Here is a 22,893-nt window from a genome sequence, read left to right as displayed (position 1 = left end):
TATGAGGATGTGGCACAATAGTAGTGTGCAAGTCTCAAATATGTAAGAACCAAGGGCCAGATGTGTCAAGGTTTTTTGCATTCGCAAACGGTGCGAATGCCCGTTTGCAAATTCAAAAAGCCAGTTCAGAATGTATGAAAGACATTCTGAACGTAATTTTAAGGAATCGCAAAAATAGCGATTCCTTAAAATTGCAACCCTGTTTAGAGAGTCACAAATTGCGACTCTCTAAGAAATCGCAAATAAGGATTCCTTATTTGCGATTTCTTAGCACATTTATGAAGCCATTCCTAAATGAGATTTGGGCATTTAGGAATCGCTAATTAGCATCAGGTTGAACCTGGTGGTAACCATGTGCAAAATTTAAAAATGCATTTAAAATGCATTTTTAAAATGTACATGTAAAGCACACATGCCCTTTTGGCATGTGTGCACCTTACATGTCCCCCCCAAAAAATATGGGATGCAGCAGATGGGGCCTTAGGCCCCCAGCACCCTGGGGTTTTGCATTTCCAAAATTGCGATTTCTGGTTAAGAAATCACAATTTTGGAAATGCAAAAAATGTGCACATATGGGCCAACAGGCCCACAGGTGCGAATGGGGCCGGTATCGCAATTTGCGATTCAGTAATAGCATTTGCGATTTTTAAGAAATCGCTATTACCGATTCGCAAATGTGGTACATGGCATTTTGCGAGTCGGAAATAGTGATTTCTTAAAAATTGCTATTTCCGAATCGCAAAAGGCCTTCATGATACACCTGGCCCCTAGTTCGATCCTGGTATCTACTGGGAATTCATTTTTTAAAATATCATTAAGTGCTCTCCACCCAATGTATTAGCCTTGCATCAACACTTGTTTTTTTTGTTTGTTTTTTTTTCTTGTTTTTTTTAAATATAGTTGTACTTTATACACAATTCCTTTCCAAACTGTGCAACCCAGTCCCACGTTTTCCATGCATCTTCATTTACTTTAATTTGGTCATTCCACTGAAGTCAAGGAGAGCAACTAATATCTCTGTTTTTGTTCTTTCTTTCGTTAGGGTATTCTGTGTTCGCTATGATCTCCCATAGCATCAGCCCCTGCGTGCACTGGGATTTTCCTCTTTAGCTCTTTCTATGGCAACAGCGCCGCCAAGTAGCTTTTTTATAGCCGCTTCGTTATACTTTTAGCTAGTCACAAAACAAGTTTTTATAGGTACGTATCTACTAACAGCTAATGACAATAGTCCTATTTTACAGGCAAAACCCAGAAAATAAATATACATACAATTACTTTAGAAAAACTCACATCATAGATGCTTCAGTGGTGCTGTCTAAAAAAAAAAAAAAAAAAACTATGTCGGATGGCAACACAACATTATCACTCTTGAGCAATTAAAACCCTTTTCATAATAGTAAGACACCCATTAAGGATTAAAACAATGCACATTTACGGTCACAGTCAAATTGCAATTGGCATTACAGTCAAAACAGAAGTAGCTAATTTGCGGTCTCCAATTTCGTAAAAATACCCAGAAGAAGAGAAGGATCATTGGAACACTGATTCGTCCAAGCTATTTCATTGCAAGGGTTGCGGAATGGCTTTGTGTCATTTTTTAAAGTTTCAGTTGTATAATTAAGCTACCAATTTGTTTGAATCTATGAGGTGAAGGCTAGCAACTAAAGTTTTAAGGGTTTATACAATTATTTTTGTGGATATTTCATGTAAGTACTGTTGCACAATTGTATTACTGTGTTCAGAAAATACATATAATTGTAGTCATTCAGCCCATGTGATTTACTTGATCGTCTAACCCTCTTCTGTGCATTACATGTAACAACTTGCCAGCAAACATACTGAACTTGAATTGGTACTTACCATCTTAAAGAAACTGGTGAATGAGGACCATACTTTTAGAATGCAGCATGTCAAACAACAGCACTATAAAAGCGTAGGACATACGTTTAAAATTTCAGCCTCTTTGCAATCTGAGATGGACTTTTTTTTAACCTTTAATTTTTGGTATAAGACACAGAATGCTCCTGGATCGTGGGCTTTGAGACGTAGATGCATTCAAAGGCGTTTATATGTGCTACCTTTTTATGGGTCAGCCAATGAGAGGAAGCAGCAGTCCCTTACTCAATACAGAGTAGTATGGGGTTAGTAAGACTTATGAACCCACCTCACTTTGTGACAAAAGTCACGGATGGACACGCAGCCTGTGCTTTTCGAGGCTTTAAATTGAAGAGCCCAGGTGCAAGGCTATCAGTGATGCTTCCCCCTCGTCATGACGGGGGATAACCCCAAACGCTATGCCAGTGATGTTCAACTCAGACAGCTTAGCACCAGCACATTTAGTGCAAGTACAGCGTTTGGCTGTCTGACCTGGACATGAACAGTTTAGGTCAGGTTGACCTTAGCTCAGCCTGACAGACACTCTTCTGGTTGGGGAAAAAGATGGCGGGGAAAAGGCTCCTCCGTCCTTAAGGGCAGGTCACAGCTGTTAATCACCCATTTCACTTAATGTGTCTGCGGGTGCAAAGGACCTACAAAAGCCCATCTCAAAATTAAGGAACTTGCCAGTAACACATAGGCCCAAAATCTTGTGTCTGTTACTTCCAACCCTGTCATTTTTGTTATATTTTCAAACTTAATACAGTATGGTTTTCTAGATAGTTAAGGTTGGCCATCTACACTCACTATTTCCCATATTAATTGTTTGAATGACAGTTTTGCAATCTTTCTGCCAAATACTTATTGGTTTTAACATCTGCTAGAATGAATCTCAAGACTCCAACAGGCTATTTGAGTTTCAAGTTCCTGCTGCAAAAACTAAAGTGTGGGTTAGGAATACTACTTAGCCAAGTAAGAATAAGCTTAGACACAGGATTTTCTGTCCAATCAGAATGGCTTTCCAGGCAAAGGTAAGTGTCATGACACGACAAAAAACATTAAGCGGAAAGGAAGAGAGAATGAAGTGAAACCTCTTTACATTTTGTAATTACATCTTCAAAATGAAAATAACTCCTGGGTTAGGCGACATTAAACAACAATTTTATATTATTTAACATTTTTTAAACGTGTAATATTACTTATCTTTTACTTTAGGGACACTTACAGCGTGAACTACACTGTCCGAATGTGTCATGTACTGAAGATCCATGTCACTTTCAACAGAAGGGCTTTCAGATGCATCCAATTCCATTGGTTCTACCACAGATGCAGTAGACACAGTGAAAATGATGTGAGTATTAACACAAACCTTCACTTTTACTTTTGCTTTATCTCCATCTTTAGTAGCTGCAATGTTCTGAACAACAAAGTGACCTTGGGAAACACAAAAACATAAAGTGAGACTTTTTATACAAATAAAGTGAGTGCATTCATATTGAAAAACGAGACTGCCTTTTTCACAGTCTTTCATAATAAAATAAAACATTAGAGTTAGACCTTTTAATTTATATTGGGTCTAATGGAAAGGGAGAAAGCCAGTCACGCTCCACAATGGTTCTTCCCATGCTCACCTATTCACCAGCCTTAAATATGCTAACTCTGCTTGATTTTTAACTGTCCTTTTTGATATATGACGTTTTGCTTTTTCACTAAACTATGTCTTTTCACTGTTACAGGAGAGTACACATGCACAGAGGCATAGCTGCTTTTTTCCCTGTGCCCGGCGCTTTGCTTATCCCCCTCTCACTGGCTAGCCTGCATGTGGTGCTTCTCCACAATAGTGTTTGCACCACTTTTCTTAATGCCTGCTATCAGACCGGTTTTTCAGAAAAAACATCCTAGGCAGTAAATATCAGGAGTAATTTCGTAGTCATTAAATCGAAAATCAGTGCACCAGGTGTAATTTTACTTTGGATAGTTATAATAAGGTAATCTTTTCCATAGGAAAAGCATTTTTTTATGTTGCTAAGGCCCCGTTTGACGAATCTCCAATAAACTTTCTAAAGTTCTAAAAAGGTGCTACATTTTTACTAGTTTGTGCATGCAAAGTTTCAGGGAGATTCATCAAGTGGGGGCTGAGAAAAACAAGGAGTGGTCAGAAACAAAAACCCCATGCATCTTCCGAAGCGGTACAGTAAAAGACACTTTTCACTAACAATTATTACAAAAAGGAAATGGAAACCACAATAAAACCATTCAGACAATAGAACTGAATAAACTTTTTTTTTGTTACCCATGCGACCAAGAAAATAACTCAATGTGTGGAAGTTGCACTTAAAAGTATAGTTCAATCAGCATGGGTTACTTAAAAAATATTGATTATTCACAATAGGCTAATTGGTAACACTATGTAGACTGATATGTAAAATTATGAAGACCGGGTAGTTAAGAAGACAATATATTTTGTTTTACAACATAAATGTCATTTTGACACTGTTAAATAAACGTTTCACACTTACCTATCTTTGCCTCTGGATAGGGTAGTGTAGAAGGATCTGAATAGAAAGCTTGCAGCTGAAAGGAACCTTTTCTATAGAAAGTCAGAACTTTGGAAAATGGAGCTGCATGGTTTTTACTGAAAACTTCACAGACCCTACATGTGGATAAAAAAATGTTATTACAAGTGTATTTAGTATTATAATGGAACCATGAACATGTCTAGAGCACCACTGAAAGGTTCTGGTAAAAATCAAATCAAACCATACAGCTAACATCAAATAGATGAAATGTTTCCGAGCCTACAATCAAAACATTAAATAGTCTTGTAGTTACAATCTTTTCACAAGACACATTGCCTAATCAAACAAAGCAAAGTATTAAACCTTCCAGATTTGGGATAAAATGTTCACTTAACTTTAAGTATGTTCCCATTACTGTTTGCGATGTCGCCCACAAATACTCCTAGGTCGCACACAATTACAGTGGACAAAATAAATAAAAGTTTCTTAACTAGTCTAGACTATTAATGAATTTAAGCTTCATGCGATCTCTTTGGTTAAACTGAGAACTGCTTGTGTATTTGTAACAGAACTGCAATAAAGCACATTTAATACAACAGCCAATCTAGTTCATCCATGAGGGTCTCAGAGAAATGAAGCAAAGAGACCAAGTCACACAGAATACCCAGACGCTTAAAGCCTCACAAGTAGGGTAAAGTACACTGCCTCAAAGTTAACAAGGAAGGAGAACTGACAATATAGTTAAGGAACTTTGGACCAGATAGATGAACAATGGGTTTCTGCAGTCTCAAACCATCTGAATCAGTAAAAACAAGGTTTCTGTCTGCAAAGGGAAAAAAGGTTTCTCACTGGTAATCCTAGATCTCCTTAAAAAAAAGGACCCAATTTAAATCATAAGCAATGAATAGTGCTCTGGGATCACGGAGTAACTTTTTATAAAATATTTCTTCCTTTCTGTTTCATTTTCGCTACTGTGGTACTGAAAATTCTGGACCCGTGTTATAAACATTGTCGTATCACAACGATTTTGGTATCAGCAGACCAAGAATGATTAGAATAGTAGGCACAAGCATTGTATTCATATTCGGGTGACAAAATCACCCGAATATCAGTGTTTCCGTCCTGAACCCTCGTGTTCCATTTAAACGACAGCCATTTTGTGATTGCCCTCACATAGGCCAATGACTAATGCTGAAAATGAGTCTGAAGGAAACATACATCTTTGCTGACTCCTCTGTGACCTGGGCAAGCTGACTCCACTGCCTGAAGCCAAACCTGTTCGGCCAGTTTCTTTCCCAGTGGCCGAATGATATTAGTATCAAGGCACAACACATCATAAAACCTTTCATCACACACAAACCATGCCTAATCTTACACACACCTGTCTCTGTTTCTTTCTTTATGACTTGCTTTACAAGGAGGAGGTGCCGGTTTATATTGGGGGTCCGTCGATATCTGATGAAAGTACTGAGCCTTGCCGGGTAATTGATTGAGGGCTGGACAAACTGAAATATGGGCTTGTCATCATAACCCTGCCTTTTCTTTGTAGTGAAAATATGTGAATGGTCAACTGTAAAATAAGGGATGTTTGCCTAAAGCATAATATTTTGTATAAAAGAGAAGGTTAACTTTGCAAGGAGAGCAGTCTCCTGAGAATATACACCGTGTTGTACTTCTAGGATACCTGTTACTGGCTGCAGCCAATAAACAAGATCTTTGACTTCACCAAGAAGACTCTGTGTTTCTGTAGTCTGAAACAGGAAGGACTCGAAGTCTTAGGGTGTGTTGCCTGGCACCACTGGGTTCTGAAAAACCCAGTACTTCAGTTGGCGCCCAACGTGGGGCGATTTCAGCGGTACCAGTCCAAGCCAGAGGTTCGTGAGGAGCTTCATGTGAAAATTCTGGAGGGAGGCCGCCACTTCATCGACCCCTGTATGTCGACGTGGTCCAAAAGTCTTTGCTGCGAGGTTCCCCGCTTCCCGACGGCTACGAAGGACTGCTGCCCTGACTATCGCCCTGTTTTGGACCCTTGATGATTTGGTAGAGCGAAACGATAAACGAGTCTTCTGGTGACGTCATCGATACCTCAGTTAAGTATAAGTGGAGCGTCTCCCAGTCCTTAGTTTGGTTCTTAGTTTGGTATCCTCTTGGGATCTTTGATTTGGAACTTGCAAGTACCAAAGCCGAGGGATTCGTGTATTCACGAGGCTATCGTATTCGATAATCCTTTGAAGTCTGAAGCTAGACTAGAGAGCGAAGATGCCTGGTCTTAGCAGACATGGAAATTTGTTTTGTCTTGGTTATAATAGGGATTCCCGATTGGAGGACTCGTGTCCGGTTCCTCTGATTGGAACTCCAACCTACGAACTATATGTGAAACATGGCATAGGCCCCCTCACATATAATGAAGTATGGATCCGATACACCAGGAAAGATGGTGTTTTAAAATGGCCCCAATATGGTAGTTTTGACACAGAGATTCTGAATAATCTGGAGGTTAAACTTTTCAAGAAGAAAGCCCGGCCGGCGATGTTTGACTCTTTCCGCCTATGGCGTAAGGAAGCCAAACAGAAGGAAATTAAATTAGCAAAGAGAAATAAGAGGGAAGAGGGTATCTCGATAATGCAAGCTGCCATGCAGTTTAAAGATGATGAAGAAGAACAGATGAATGAGCAGTTGCACAGGCAACGTAAATTGGTGACCGATAAAGGTTATCCAGTTTTTCCGCTTCTTCAGCAAGATGCAGCAAAAGAACTTGAGAAAGATCCTTTAATGTCACACTTGTTGAGTTCGCCACCCCCTTATGCGTAGAATGCTACAGCACCTTCGCAACCTTTAGCTGTGCAACCTCCGGTTATTGTGCCTCAGGTTCTTCCCCAGCCGCCAGCTCCTCTTCAGTTGGCTCCTACTACTATGGCGCAGCCCCTTCAAGGGCCGCCGACTTCGCTACCTGCTTCATCTGTACATACTGCGACTTTATGTACTACATCGACTGCCTCTTCTGGTGTTCTTCCTGATACTGCTTCTGCGTCTGCCTTGCCTCCCTCTGTTTTTCCTCCTGTTCTTTCATCAACTTCTCCTTCTGTCCGACAGAGAATGACAGATACTGTTGCCAGCCTTATATTTCCTCTCTTTGGGTCGTCTGGTGTGACCCCAGATTCGGAGCGTAAACAGTCGCGTAGTCAACTGCCTAATTCTCAAGAGAGAAATGTTTGACCGTATGGCGCGTAAATGGGTTGTTTACTCTTTAAGATACGATGTAGAGTCTGTTATGGATGTCTTCCGTCAATGGGGAGCACCGAAACAAAGATAAGTTTTTGAGAAAATGTGTGCTTTCCTTTGTGAGGACTTGGAGGATAATGATTTGGAAACAAATCCGCCTGATTTGTGCCGTGTACGGTTTGAGTTTGAAAAAGGCACGATTGTGGGTCCCGATGTTGAGAAAGCAGTTGCGACGTTGTTGTCCTTTAGGAATAAGGATCCTTCTCAGTCATTGTTCCAACATGACTCCTCTGTTAAAAAAAAGGTGCGACAGTACCCAATGAGAGAAGTCCCTCCGGTATGGAAGGACGCCGTTGCGGCTGATGTTGCTAATCAAATTGATGCTGTCCCAGCTCATTTTCAGCCTGTTTGGGTACATGTTCCGTGGAAGCGAGCTGAAATTTTAGCCCTTAAGCAGACTTTGCCTGATCCCCGTAAAAACCCTGCAGGGTATTATAAGGAATTATCACAGACTGCAGACTCATGCATTATGAATTTAGCCGACATAGACATGTTATTTGGGAATGTTGTTCCGCAGCCTTTGTGGGGATTGATTCGCCATACAGATCATGCACAAGAGTTAGGTGACTCATGGGCTAATATTAGTGCTGCAAATGATAGACAAGTTGGTGGTGCCAAGCCTGAGCCTTTGGTAGCAGAACTGCCTGCTAGGATCATTACTTACATGAAGACTTTAATGCCTGCGATGCGTGTGAATTGAGATAAATTGTCTGCGTGTAAGCAGAAGAAAGATGAAACAGTGTCTGATTTCTTCACCAGGTTTGAGGAAATGTTTATCGACCACAGTGGTCAAGATATGAGTACAGAAGGTGGTCAACGGTTGTTCGTCGACAAGTTTGTGCACAATTTGCTCGCCGAGCTGTGTAAGAAATTGAAGGATTCAGAGAGTTCTTGGGCCGTTTCCTCTTCAGCACAAATATTGGCTACTGCACAGTACTACGAAAATAGGGATAAAGATGAGAAGGATAGAGCAGACAAGAAAACTAAAGAATTAAAGACGAAGGTTGTTTTACAACAGGCGTATCCGCCACGTGGTGGTCAGAGTAACTATCAGCAACCTCAACAGTTCCAGAGAAACTCGCAAAGGTTCGAGTTTTCTCAACCACGTGTTCCTGTAGGTCCCAATCAGTGTTCATATTGTAAAGAAGAGGGTCATTTCAAGTATAGTTGTCCTATTTTGTTACAGTGTACGAATGGTGCTTCTGGCGCAAGAGGTCGAGGTGTTCAACAAGCTCCTAGAGGTAGAGGACGTGGAAGTTTTCCCCAGAACACGCGTTCCTTTCCGTCTCAAAACTCAATGAATAGTTTTGACCAGCAACATAACGCGTCTGGTAGGACGGCTCAGTACTATGCTGACGACTACTATGCAGAAGATGAGAACTTGGAAGGTAATAATTGCTAGGACAGCCATAGACGAAGAGAGGGAGTTTTTTTTTAGTTCCAGTGGATCAGAATGGACCTTATGTTAAGGTGATTACATCAGGTGTGTCGGAGCCTTTTCTGTTGGATACTGGTGCTACAAAGAGTTCTATTATGCACTCAAAACTCCCTGGCGCACCTTTGTCTGGCGAGATGAATGTTTCAGTAAGTTTTTCTGGCGCCCCGGTTAGGTATCCGATTTCTAGTCCTATGTCCCTTTCTGTTGGACCTTGTGAATTGGAAGCACCCCTTATTCTGACGACAGGTTGTGGTGAAAACTTGTTAGGATTGGATTTGTTGAAAAGATTGTATGCGACATTATATTGTTCTCCTTCGGGAGTACAACTTACACTGGGTAGGAAATTGGTCTCTTCAATGTATTTGTCGAAGGATAAACTTCCGACCAAATTGTCGTTTCTTCCTGATACCATTTGGGCTACTGGTCCTAATGACGTGGGTCTGTTGGAAATACCACCTTATGTTGTGACATTGAAAGCCAATGTTAAATTACCACGCATTCAACAATACAAGATCTCTAGTGAAGGTGAAAAGGCGTTGCTAGCGATCATTTAGGATTTAATTGAAAAAGATGTAATTGAAGAGACAAGAGGCAACGTTTGTAATAGTCCTGTTTTGCCCGTTTTGAAACGTACTGACCCCTCTAAGCCACCTGTTTACAGGCTCGTGATTGATCTTAGAGAAGTAAATAAAATAGTTGTGCCACAGTTTCCAGTTGTTCCTAATATCACTGCCCTATTGACTATGATTCCAGCTTCCGCCACCTGGTTCTCGTGATCGACTTAAAGAATGCTTTCTTCAGCATCCTGATTGCCGAGGAGAGCAGGGATATTTTTGGCTTTAGTTTAGGAGGCCGAAGTTTCCGCTTCAAACGCGCTCCACAAGGCTACTGTGAAAGTCCATCAATATATAGTCAGGCTTTAAAAACACAGCTTGATGCAATTGTTTTACCTGACGGCGCTACCCTTATTCAGTACGTCGATGATTTGCTAGTCGCTACAGATACTGAAGAGATTTGTAAAGAAGCCACCTTGTCGTTGTTGCGTCATTTGTCTGATTTACATCACAAGGTGTCCCTTTCAAAACTGCAATATTGTCGACAAGAAGTGACCTACTTAGGTCATCTCTTATCGAAGGAGGGAAGGAAACTGACCTCAGAAAGAATTCAGGCAATTGCAAAATTGAGTGTGCCAAGGACACAGAGAGAAGTACGTGCTTTCTTGGGCATTACATCATACTGCAGACAATGGATACCAAATTTTTCTTTGCTGGCCAAACCTTTGGTAGCATTGACCTATAAAGATACACCGAACCCCGTTCCGTGGTCTGAAGATTGTCAGAAAAGTTTTTCCGAATTGCGTAAAGCATTGTGTTCGGCTCCTGTGTTGAGTACCCCCGACTACAGTAAGCCCTTTACACTGTATGTCCATGAGAAAGAGGGTTGTGCATTATCAGTGCTGACAGTCTTTTGGAGACAAGCAGCGCCCATGCGCATATTTTTAGTCGACTTTGGATCCAGTAGCTAAAGCATTGCCGAGTTGTTTGAGAGCCACAGCATCAGCAGCTGTTTCTATTCGACAGTCTGCTGGGTTAGTGATGAATAATATGTTGATTGTGATGGTTCCACATGCAGTGGACACGTTGTTAAACAGGACCAAGACACAGCATTTAACTAGTGCTCGATTGTCAGGTTACGAGTTGACACTGTTAGCGAGTCATGTGCACATAAAGAGGTGCAATACGTTGAATCCAGCCACGTTATTGCCGATTTCAGTAGAGACAGATGATACTGAACAGCATGATTGTTTTCTTAGGACAGAAGAAACGACGAAAGGGAGAGTAGATCTTAAAGATACTCCTCTTGTAAAATGTGATGGTACCTTATGGGTGGATGGTTCATGCTTCAAGCTTCCGAATGGTGATACGACTGCAGCATATGCTGTCACAACTTTGCATACGATTGTTGAAGCTGCACGTATACCAAATAATTCAGCTCAAGCAGCAGAGCTGATTGCACTTACGAGAGCGTGTGTGTTATCGAAAGGAATGAAAGTAACCATATATACCCTCAGCCAGTATGCGTTTGGTGTGGCCCATAGTTTTGGACGATTGTGGAAAGAACGTGGGTTCCTGACTTCGCATGGAGCTAAAATTCAGCATGGTCAGTTGGTGAATGAGCTTCTTGAGTCACTGACCTTGCCATTACAAGTTGCGATTGTGAAATGCAGTGCACACAAGAAGGTTACTGATGATGTCGGTCGTGGCAATGCATTTGCGGACGAAATCGCAAAAGAAACAGCAAAAGATGTGATGAATCGAATGTATGTTGCAGGCCCCGCAAGGTGGGTTGGTGACGTTGGAATATGTGAAGATACGATAGAGGGTGTGAAGTCTCTTCAAGCTGAAGCTTCAGAGAAAGAGTTGAGTGTGTGGAAAGAAAGTATGGGTAAATTGGATGAAAATGGTTGTTGGGTTGACTTGTCAGAACATCAGCGATGGTTGTTACCCGATGCGTATGTGCTTGCAGTGGTGACAATGGCTCATGGAATGGCCCATATCAGTGTGAAAGGGATTTGTAAGTTGTTGGCTCCAGTATGGCAAAATGCTGGAATTCCTAAATGTGCAGAGAATGTGGTCAAGAATTGCATGGTGTGTCTGAAATACAATCCTGGTAGGGGAACCCCAACTCCAACTGGTCATTTTGCGCCTCCAACGTATCCGTTCGAGGTTTTCAAGCTAGATTTTATCCACATGGAAAGGTGCAACAATCTGAAATACGTACTCGTTGTTGTTTGTGCTTTTTCAAGATGGGTAGAAGCATATCCCTTAAAAGACAACACTGCCTTATCCACAGCTAAAGCCCTTGCCAAAGAATTCTTCCCTAGGTTTGGAATGCCGAGAATGGTCTGGAGTGATAATGGGAGTGAATTTGTGGGTCGAGTGATGAAAAAAGTATGTGAGGGGCTAGGTATCCAGCAAAAATTCCACACTGCAAATCACCCCCAATCAGCTGGACTAGTAGAGTGCTATAATGGCATGCTAAAACTGAAGTTGGCAAAGATACAAGCGAGCTCTGGTCTTAAATGGCCTGAAGCTCTGCCTCTAGCATTCCTATCAACAAGAATGACTGTGCATTCGCGAGTGGGACTTAGTCCCTATGAAATTGTGTTTGGCCGCCCGGCCAACATATGGGGAGTGCCAAGACCAACAAAATTCAGTGAGATCGAACACCCTGTACTGCTTGATTATTTGTATGAATTGACGGCTAAATTGCGTGTTCTACACCAACAGGTTCACGATACTCTGCCTCAGGTCTCTGAAGCTCCAGGACATCTTATCGATCCTGGATCATGGGTGCTGGTCAAGAACTTCCAGCGGACAAAGAATGACCAGCCCCGTTGGACCGGCCCCCACCTCGTCCTTCTCTCAACAAGATCAGCTGTTCGAGTGGAAGGGAAAAAGAACTGGATCCAAGGCGTACACCGCAATAGGGTCCCTTTTCCTCTACCGTACGACCGGTGGGTCCAGGAGGGGATCGCTGAGACTGAGACTGAGACTGTGCCTCGGTTTTTGCCATTTAGCGATGCACGTGTAAAAGGAACAATTTCTGAACGAGAAAGTGACAATAATTTGCAAGAAGCTGTGCCACCGTCAATTCAATTGAACACTACAGAGCCTGAACTCTTGTTCCAGAACCAGACAGTACCTGGAAAAAGCCGTTATAATTTGAGACCAAGAACTAAGGACAAATTATTTTTTCCCGTTCCTTTGCTATTTTTTTTTAAAGTGCGGCTCTCTCATCTGAGAAACTTTCTCATTTTTGTTTTTTTTCTTTTCGAACCGCCATCCGGGTTCAGCTGTAGGGTCGTGGTTGCCCAAGTCTTTGGAGTGCAGCTGAAGACGTTAGGTCGACAGTTCTGGTCGGTCTAAGGGAGTTGCCTTGGACTGACAGAAGCATTCCCTAGCATAGAACACCCTACCACCGCGAACAGCAATTAGAGAGGATGGAGTTTTTCAAGAATGAGAGACCTGCCAGACAGATGGACTTTAAAGCCAGAATGTGTATAATAATGACAAAGAAACGATTTTTGATAATATGTATTTTCATGTTGCTTAGTGTAATGACGTTTTTAATAGGATATGTTTTATTCTCTTTTCAAGTGACATTTGAACCCATTACACAGCCCATACCTCCTTCTACTGTTTCCTCGCATTCTTTTCACCCCCTGCCTGGACACGAGTCTGCCAGAAGATTAGAATTTGTCAACAATTCATTCATTCAGCTTCTACACCAACACCAATTAGTAGTGAACACAACTAACTGTTGGGTGTGTTGTCTTATGCCTCATACTACTGATAAAGGTATCCCTTATCTGGTCCTGCCTTTCAGCTATAATGGTTCTGTGTGGGCATATAGAACGGTGTTCATATACGCGTATGAAGCCAACCCCCTACGTTCTGTGAAAGATAATCCTAAGAATAGTGCTCTAGCTAAGGGTATAGTAGATATGATTAGGGAAGATATTTCCTATGAGACTATCCCGAGAGATGAGACACTAGCATATATTGGATGGAACATAACAGGATATGGAGTTACTCTGAGTGGGAACCAGCGAGCAAAGAGATCCTCCCCGATTTGGATTGTACCCCATCAGGGTCACCTATGTCTGCAAGGTAATGGCAAGAATCCCAGAGCTCAGTTAGGGAAAAGTATCTGCACTGAAACATATGTTTTTGCGTCTCAGACTTCTCCTTCGTTCTTAGCAGCTAAGGGTACCTATTTCATCTGCCATAATAGAGCCTATACATGGTTGCCCCCTGACTTCTCAGGCACATGTTTTGTTTCGTTCCTGTTACCTCCCACCTACACGGCCGCGGCAGATTACCATAAGACAAGGATAGTTAGAGGTGTCATAAGTAAAGAAGACACTACAGGACAAGAATTTGGAGATTTCGTAAAGGGTTTTCTGCCGTTTTGGGGTCCTATGGTTAACAGCAGGAACATAAGGCAATTGACAAGGGTGGTTGAATCCACAGTAGTTGAAACCGCCGGTGCCCTTGGTAATTTGACTGCTGAGCTCCAGTCGGATCGCCTTATGACTCTTCAGAACAGGGTCGCATTAGACATCATACTTGCAGACCGAGGTGGGGTATGTAAAGTGATCCAATCAAGTTGCTGTGTTTTCATCCCAGATAACGCTCCGACAGTCTACCAGGCCATTTCCAAAATGCATAAGATCTCCGAATCTATTCACGTGGATAAAGGAGATTGGTCATTGATGCGGTGGTTCTGGGAGCTGATATCCGCCTGGGGATGGAAGACTCTGGTAGTCATTGGGATGATCTTAGCCATTCTTTTCCTGTCCTGTCTGTGTGTACAGTGTGCTCCTGAAATATGTGGCCTCTGTGCTACATCGTGTGTAAGGAAACCTGTATCAAAAGACGAGCTAAGTAATAGGATGATGCTACAGCAATATCTCAACGACTTTATGAATATAGACCTGGACTCAGATTAGCGTGAGTATAGGTTATTGCCTATGTAAGGGCAAAAGGAGGGTCTGTGGTACTGAAAATTCTGGACCCGTGTTATAAACATCGTCGTATCACAATTTTGGTATCAGCAGACCGAGAATGATTAGAATAGTATGCACAAGCATTGTATTCATATTCGGGTGACAAAATCACCCGAATATCAGTGTTTCCGTCCTGAACCCTCGTGTTCCATTTAAACGACAGCCATTTTGTGATTGCCCTCACATAGGCCAATGACTAATGCTGAAAATGAGTCTGAAGGACACATACATCTTTGCTGACTCCTCTGTGACCTGGGCAAGCTGACTCCACTGCCTGAAGCCAAACCTGTTCGGCCAGTTTCTTTCCCAGTGGCCGAATGAGATTAGTATCAAGGCACAACACATCATAAAACCTTTCATCACACACAAACCATGCCTAATCTTACACACACCTGTCCCTGTTTCTTTCTTTATGACTTGCTTTACAAGGAGGAGGTGCCTGTTTATATTGGGGGTCCGTCGATATCTGATGAAAGTACTGAGCCTTGCCGGGTAATTGATTGAGGGCTGGACAAACTGAAATATGGGCTTGTCATCATAACCCTGCCTTTTCTTTGTAGTGAAAATATGTGAATGGTCAACTGTAAAATAAGGGATGTTTGCCTAAAGCATAATATTTTGTATAAAAGAGAAGGTTAGCTTTGCAAGGAGAGCAGTCTCCTGAGAATATACACCGTGTTGTACTTCTAGGATACCTGTTACTGGCTGCAGCCAATAAACAAGATCTTTGACTTCACCAAGAAGACTCTGGGGGTCATTCTGACTTTGGCGGGCGGCGGAAGCCGCCCGCCAAAGTACCGCCGTCAGAATACCGCTGCGCGGTCAAAAGACCGCCGCGGTAATTCTGAGTTTCCCACTGGGCGGGCGACCGCCAGAAGGCCGCCCGCCCGCCCAGCGGGAAACCCCCTTCCACGAGGATGCCGGCTCCGAATGGAGCCGGTGGAGTGGAAAGGGTGCGACGGGTGCAGTTGCACCCGTCGCGATTTTCAGTGTCTGCTATGCAGACACTGAAAATCTTGGTGGGGCCCTGTTAGGGGGCCCCTGCAGTGCCCATGCCATTGGCATGGGCACTGCAGGGGCCCCCAGGGGCCCCACGACACCCGTTACCGCCAACCAGGTGCTGGCGGTCAAAACCGCCAGAACCAGGCTGGCGGTAAGGGGGTCGGAATGCTATGCAGACACTGAAAATCTTGGTGGGGCCCTGTTAGGGGGCCCCTGCAGTGCCCATGCCATTGGCATGGGCACTGCAGGGGCCCCCAGGGGCCCCACGACACCCGTTACCGCCAACCAGGTGCTGGCGGTCAAAACCGCCAGAACCAGGCTGGCGGTAAGGGGGTCGGAATGCCTGCCTGCAGCGCCGCCATGGAGGATTCCTCAGGCCAGGGGAAAACCGGCGGGAAACCGCCGGTTTCCCTTTTCTGACCGCGGCTTTACCGCCGCGGTCAGAATTGGCCTGGATGCACCGCCAGCCTGTTGGCGGTGCATCCGCGGTCCCCGGCCTGGACCGCCAGGGTCGTAATGACCCCCTCTGTGTTTCTGTAGTCTGAAACAGGAAGGACTCGAAGTCTTAGGGTGTGTTCCCTGGCACCACTGGGTTCTGAAAAACCCAGTACTTCACTACACTTCAGGAAAGCCAGGCTTTCACATATAACCTTAAGTTGTTTGGCAGCCTTTAAAAAAAAAAAAAAAGGTTATACTGGCCAGTTCCTTTAATTTTCTTTCTAAAAAAGAGGCCAAATTAATAATAGAAAAGTTATCATAAAAAAGGAACCATTTATTTAAATATATATATATATATATATATATATTATATATATGGAAAATGTCACTTACCCGGTGTACATCTGTTCGTGGCATGAGACGCTGCAGAGTCACATGCTGTGCACATCCCGCCACCTAGTGTTGGGCTCGGAGTGTTACAAGTTGTTTTTCTTCGAAGAAGTCTTTTTCGAGTCACGAGATCGAGGGACTCCTCCCCTTTCGGCTCCATTGCGCATGGGCGTCGACTCCATCTTAGATTGTTTTCCCCGCAGAGGGTGAGGTAGGAGTTGTGTATATAGTAATAGTGCCCATGCAATGGAGTAAATATGTATGTACATAATGGGGGTCATTCTAACCCTGGCGGTCCAAGATCACCAGGGGTAAAATGACGGGGGCACCGCCAACAGGCTGGCGGTGCCCCGCTGGGCATTCTGACCGCGGCGGTTCGGCCGCCGTCAGAAGTGGAAAACCGGCGGTCTCCCGCCGGTTTTCCGCTGCCCAAATGAATCCTCCATGGCGGCGCAGCTTGGAGGATTCTGACACCGCCAGGAACAGGATGGCGGTATGGGGTGTCGCGGGCCAATGGCATGGGCACTGCAGGGGCCCCCGTAAGAGGGCCCCAAAAAGAATTTCAGTGTCTGCTTTGCAGACACTGAAATTCGCGACGGGTGCAACTGCACCCGTCGCACCTTCCCACTCCGCCGGCTCAATTCTGAGCCGGCGTCCTCGTGGGAAGGTAGTTTTACACTGGGCTGGCGGGCGGCCTTTTGGCGGTCGCCCGCCAGCCCAGTGTAAAACACAGAATAGCTGCAGCGGTCTTCCGACCGCGGTGCGGTATTCTGGAGGGGGGAAGTCTGGCGGGCGGCCTCCGCCGCCCGCCAGACTTAGAATCACCCCCAATGTGTTTAAAAGTAATATATTTACAAATTTACAAATGTCTAATTTTTTCACAACTTAAAAAGGCTACAGGATCCCGGGGAGGTGGGAGGGCACATGTGAATCTGCAGCATCTCATGCCACGAACAGATGTACACTGGTAAGTGACATTTTCCGTTCGATGGCATGTGTAGCTGCAGATACACATGCTGTGCATAGACTAGTAAGCAGTTATCTCCCCAAAAAGCGGTGGTTCAGCCCGTAGGAGTTGAAGTTGTTTGAAATAAAGTCCGTAATACTGCTTGCCCTACTGTGGCTTACTGTGTTGTTAACACATCCACGCATTAATGTTTGGTAAATGTATGAGGCGTAGACCATGTGGCCGCCTTACATATTTCAGTCATTGGTATGTTTCCGAGAAAGGCCATGGTAGCACCTTTCTTTCTAGTTGAGTGTGCCTTTGGTGTAATAGGCAGTTCTCTTTTTGCTTTTATATAACAGGTTTGAATACATTTAACTATCCATCTGGCAATGCCTCGTTTGGATATTGGATTCCCTGTATGAGGTTTTTGGAATGCAACAAACAATTGTTTTGTTTTGAGAATTTGTTTCGTTCTATCTATGTAGTACATTAGTGCTCTTCTAATGTCTAATGTATGTAATGCTCTCTCAGCTACTGAATCTGGTTCTGGAAAGAATACTGGGAGTTCCACTGTTTGATTTAAGTGGAACGTGATATGACTTTAGGTAAGAATTTAGGATTTGTTCGTAGAACTACTTTATGCTTATGTATCTGAATAAAGGGTATAGTAAATGCTTGTATTTCACTTACTCTTCTGAGAGATGTGATAGCTATGAGAAAAGCTACTTTCCATGTTAAGTACTGTATGTCACATGAGTGCATGGGTTCAAAAGGTGGACCCATAAGTCGTGTTAATGTTGAGATTCCACGAAGGAACTGGTGGTGTTCTTGGTGGGATAATTCTTTTCAGACCCTCCATAAATGCTTTTATGACTGGGACCCTGAATAATGAAGTTGAGTGCGTAATTTGCAGGTAAGCTGAAATTGCGGTGAGATGTATTTTAATGGATGAAAAAGCTAATTTTGACTTTTGTAAATGCAGTAGGTAGCCGACGAGGTCTTTAGCAGATGCGTTTAATGGTTGAATTTGATTATTATGGCAGTAATAAACAAATCTTTTCCACTTATTTGCATAGCAATGTCTTGTGGTTGGTTTCCTAGCTTGTTTTATGACCTCCATACATTCCTGTGTAAGGTCTAGGTGTCCGAATTCTAAGACTTCAGGAGCCAAATTGCTAGATTCAGCGATGCTGGATTTGGGTGTCTGATCTGTTGTTTGTGTTGAGTTAACAGATCTGGTCTGTTTGGTAGCTTGATATGGGGCACTACTGAGAGGTCTAGTAGTGTTGTGTACCAAGGTTGTCTTGCCCAAGTTGGTGCTATTAGTATGAGTTTGAGTTTGTTTTGACTCAATTTGTTTACTAAATAGGGAAGGAGTGGGGGGGGGGAAGCGTAAGCAACTATCCCTGACCAACTCATCCATAACGCATTGCCCTGAGAGTGAGCCTGTGGGTACCTGGATGCGAAGTTTAGGCATTTTGCGTTTTCTTTTGTTGCAAATAGGTCTATTTGCGGTGTTCCCCACCTTTGGAAGTAAGTTTTTAGTATTTGGGGATGGATTTCCCATTCGTGGATCTGTAGTGATCCCAGGAGAGATTGTCTGCTAACTGGTTTTGAATTCCAGGTATGAACTGCGCTATTAGGTGAATGTGGTTGTGAATCGCCCAATGCCATATTTTCTGTGCCAGGAGACACAACTGTGTTGAGTGTGTTTCTCCCTGTTTGTTCAGATAATACATTGTTGTCATATTGTCTGTTTTGACAAGAATGTGTTTGTGGGTTATTATAGGTTGAAATGCTTTCAGCGCTAGAAATACTGCTAGCAGTTCTAAGTGATTTATGTGAAACTGTCTCTGCTGAGTGTCCCATTGTCCTTGGATGCTGTGTTGGTTGAGGTGTGCTCCCCACCCTATCATGGAGGCATCTGTTGTAATTACGTATTGAGGCACTGGGTCTTGAAAAGGCCGCCCTTTGTTTAAATTTATAGTGTTCCACCATTGAAGCGAGGTGTATGTTTGGCGGTCTATCAACACTAGATCTTGAAGTTGACCCTGTGCCTGTGACCATTGTGATGCTAGGCGCTGTTGTAAGGGCCGCATGTGCAATCTTGCGTTTGGGACAATGGCTATGCATGAGGACATCATGCCTAGTAGTTTCATCACTAATTTTACCTGTACCTTTTGTTCTGGGTGCATGGCTTGTATTACGTTTTGAAATGCCTGTACCCTTTGTGGACTTGGAGTGGCAATCCCTTTTGTTGTGTTGATTGTTGCTCCTAAGTATTGTTGTATTTGACACGGTTGTAGGTGTGACTTGTTGTAGTTGAGTGAGAAACCTAGTTTGTGAAGGGTTTCTATGACATAATTTGTGTGTTGTGAACACCGTTGTTGCGTATTGGTTTTGATTAGCCAATCGTCTAGGTATGGGAACACGTGTATTTGCTGCCTTCTGATATGAGCAGCCACCACTGCCAGGCATTTTGTAAAAACTCTTGGCGCTGTTATACCGAATGGCAACACTTTGAACTGGTAATGTACTCCTTGGAATACAAACCTTAAGTACTTTCTGTGGGAAGGATGTATAGGTATATGGAAATATGCATCCTTTAGGTCTAGTGTTGTCATGTAGTCTTGTTGTTTGAGCAGTGGGATCACGTCTTGCAGTGTCACCATGTGAAAGTGATCTGATTTGATGTAGATGTTTAATGTTCTGAGATCTAATATAGGTCTTAGAGTTTTGTCTTTTTTGAGTATGAGAAAGTACAGGGAGTAAACTCCTGTTCCTCTTTGATGAATTGGTACTATCTCTATTGCATCTTTTTGCAACAACGCTTGGACCGCCAGTTGTAAGAGTTCCATATGTTGTTTGGACATGTTGTGTGTTTTTGGTGGGACATTTGGAGGGAATTGTAGAAATTCTATGCAATAACCATGCTGGATAATGGCTAGGACCCACGTGTCTGTTGTTATTTCTTTCCAGTGTTTGTAGAACTTGGTTAGTCTCCCCCCCACTGGTGTTATGTGTTGGGGATTTGTGACGTTGAAGTCACTGTTTATTTTGTGGAGTTTGGGGACTCTGGAACTTCCCTCTACTCTTTGGGAATTGTCCCCCTCTATATTGTCCCCGAAAAGTTCCCCGCTGATATTGACTCTGATAAGTGGGCCTTGTTTGTGAGGTTGAGGGTTCTGTGCTCTGTCCCCGAAAGCCCCCTCGAAACGGACTTCCGAAAAGTGCCTCTGCTCTGTGCGGAGTAGAGTGTTCCCATGGCTTTAGCCGTATCTGTCTTTTTTGAGTTTTTCGATAGCAGTGTCCACCTTCGGCCCAAACAACTGCTGTCCGTTAAATGGCATATTCAGTACGGCTTGTTGTATCTCCGGCTTGAATCCTGATGTACGCAGCCATGCGTGTCTCCTTATGGTCACTGCTGTATTCACAGTCCTAGCAGCTGTGTCCGCTGCGTCCATTGCTGACCGTATCTGATTGTTCGAGATACTCTGTCCTTCCTCTACCACTTGTTGTGCTCTCTTTTGAAACTCTTTGGGCAGGTGTTCTATGAAATGTTGCATTTCATCCCAATGAGCCCTATCATATCTAGCCAGCAAGGCCTGTGAGTTGGCAATGCGCCATTGGTTGGCTGCTTGTGCCGCAACCCTTTTCCCCGCAGCGTCGAACTTGAGACTCTCCTTGTCTGGAGGTGGTGCGTCTCCTGAGGTGTGCGAGTTCGCTCTCTTGCGAGCTGCCCCTACTACTACTGAGTCTGGTGTTAATTGCTGCGTGATGTACACAGGGTCTGTTGGTGGCGGTTTGTACTTCTTCTCCACCCTTGGAGTAATGGCCCTGCCCTTCACAGGCTCCTGAAACACTTGTTTGGAGTGTTTCAGCATTCCCGGTAGCATAGGGAGACTTTGGTACTGGCTATGTGTGGACGATAGTGTGTTAAATAAAAAGTCATCCTCGATGGGTTCTGCATGCAGGGTGACATTATGAAACGCCGCTGCCCTTGACACCACCTGTGTGTAGGCTGTACTGTCCTCAGGTGGTGACGGTCTCGCTGGATAACAGTCGGGTCTGTTATCTGATACTGGCGCATCTTAAAGATCCCATGCATCGGGATCATCCTGACTCATTCCAGTATGAGTTGGGGACTGCATCATTGGTGGAGTTGCTACCGTTAATGGTTGTGGTGAGCGTTGTGGAGATGGTGGCAGGGTTACTTGTCTTGCCACCTTTGCCTGTGGCTGCTTGTCTTTCTCTTGGAAGGCAAGTTTTCTTTTCATTCGAATTGGGGGAAGAGTACTGATCTTCCCTGTGTCTTTTTGTATGTGGAGCCTTCTTTGAGTGTAATCTGGATCTATTGTCTCCAGTTCCTGTCCGAAACTGTGTCCTTGCATTTGTGAGGACAGGCCCTGTTCTTCTGTGTAGGAACTTGATTTCGGTTCAGAGGCCGGATGTTTCGGTATGGAAACTTTTTCGGCTGTCTTTTTCGGTTCCGATGACACTTTTTTACCTTCGGCGTACTGATCTCTCGGTGCCGACTCGTTTCGGTGCCGCCCTCTCGGTGCCGAGATTGCTCTGACCCGGTGTCGAGTCTGTTCTGTGCCGGTATCTCGACCGGAGTCGGATGACTTCAACACATGCATGCCCTTTTTCGGTGCCGATGGTCGGTCACCTACTTTCCGGGTTAAGCCATGGCCTGCTGGCGGTGGAGTCCCCTGGGCTTTAGTGTTTTTTCCGTGAGTTTTGTGTATCGACGTCTTACTCACAGTTTTCCGCGTCTGTTCGGGATCAACCGCATCCGAGTCCGAATCTTCGATGGAGAAGGTTTCTTCTTCCTCTTCCAAGTGTTTTTGTCCTGTCGGCGCCGACGCCATTTGTAGTCTTCTTGCTCTTCGGTCTCTTAACGTCTTTCTGGACCGAAACGCTCTACAGGCCTCACAGGTATCCTCTTTGTGGTCTGGAGACAGACACAAATTACAGACCAGATGCTGATCTGTATAAGGATACTTGTTGTGACATTCGGGGCAGAAGCGGAATGGGGTCCGTTCCATTAGCCTTGAAGACGCACGTGGCCGGGCCCGACCAGGCCCCGCCGGGGAATCGAAAACCCCGAAGGGCCACCGGAGCTCTTCAAGATTCGGTGTCGATCTGTTGTAACTAACCCGATACCGAACGCAAACAATACCGTCGAATTTTCTGAGATTTTACACGTCCGAACCCGGAGGCGGAAAGAAAACAATCTAAGATGGAGTTGACGCCCATGCGCAATGGAGCCGAAAGGGGAGGAGTCCCTCGATCTCGTGACTCGAAAAAGACTTCGTCGAAGAAAAACAACTTGTAACACTCCGAGCCCAACACTAGATGGCGGGATGTGCACAGCATGTGTATCTGCAGCTACACATGCCATCGAACATACATATATATATATATA

At 44.0% G+C, this 22,893-nt stretch overlaps 1 protein-coding gene across 3 annotated transcripts in view; it reads right to left on the bottom strand.

Annotated features, from left to right (window-relative positions):
• HSPH1 (heat shock protein family H (Hsp110) member 1) overlaps window positions 1-22,893 on the bottom strand; it is a 571,713-nt gene that overhangs the window by 282,418 nt on the left and 266,402 nt on the right. For all 3 annotated transcript variants that reach the window (XR_011194596.1, XM_069202180.1, XM_069202181.1), the window contains exons 10-11: window positions 4,395-4,528; window positions 3,101-3,309 (exon numbers count right to left, since the gene is read on the bottom strand). Coding sequence is in view for 2 of the 3 variants with exons in the window: in XM_069202180.1 (XP_069058281.1) it covers window positions 3,101-3,309; window positions 4,395-4,528 (343 nt within the window). In the remaining variant the exon portion in view is untranslated. The remainder of the gene's footprint in view (window positions 1-3,100; window positions 3,310-4,394; window positions 4,529-22,893) is intronic.

The sequence above is a fragment of the Pleurodeles waltl genome, chromosome 8 (assembly GCF_031143425.1).
Source record: "Pleurodeles waltl isolate 20211129_DDA chromosome 8, aPleWal1.hap1.20221129, whole genome shotgun sequence".
Lineage (NCBI taxonomy): Eukaryota > Metazoa > Chordata > Amphibia > Caudata > Salamandridae > Pleurodeles > Pleurodeles waltl.
This window is presented reverse-complemented; position numbering and strand designations above follow the sequence as displayed.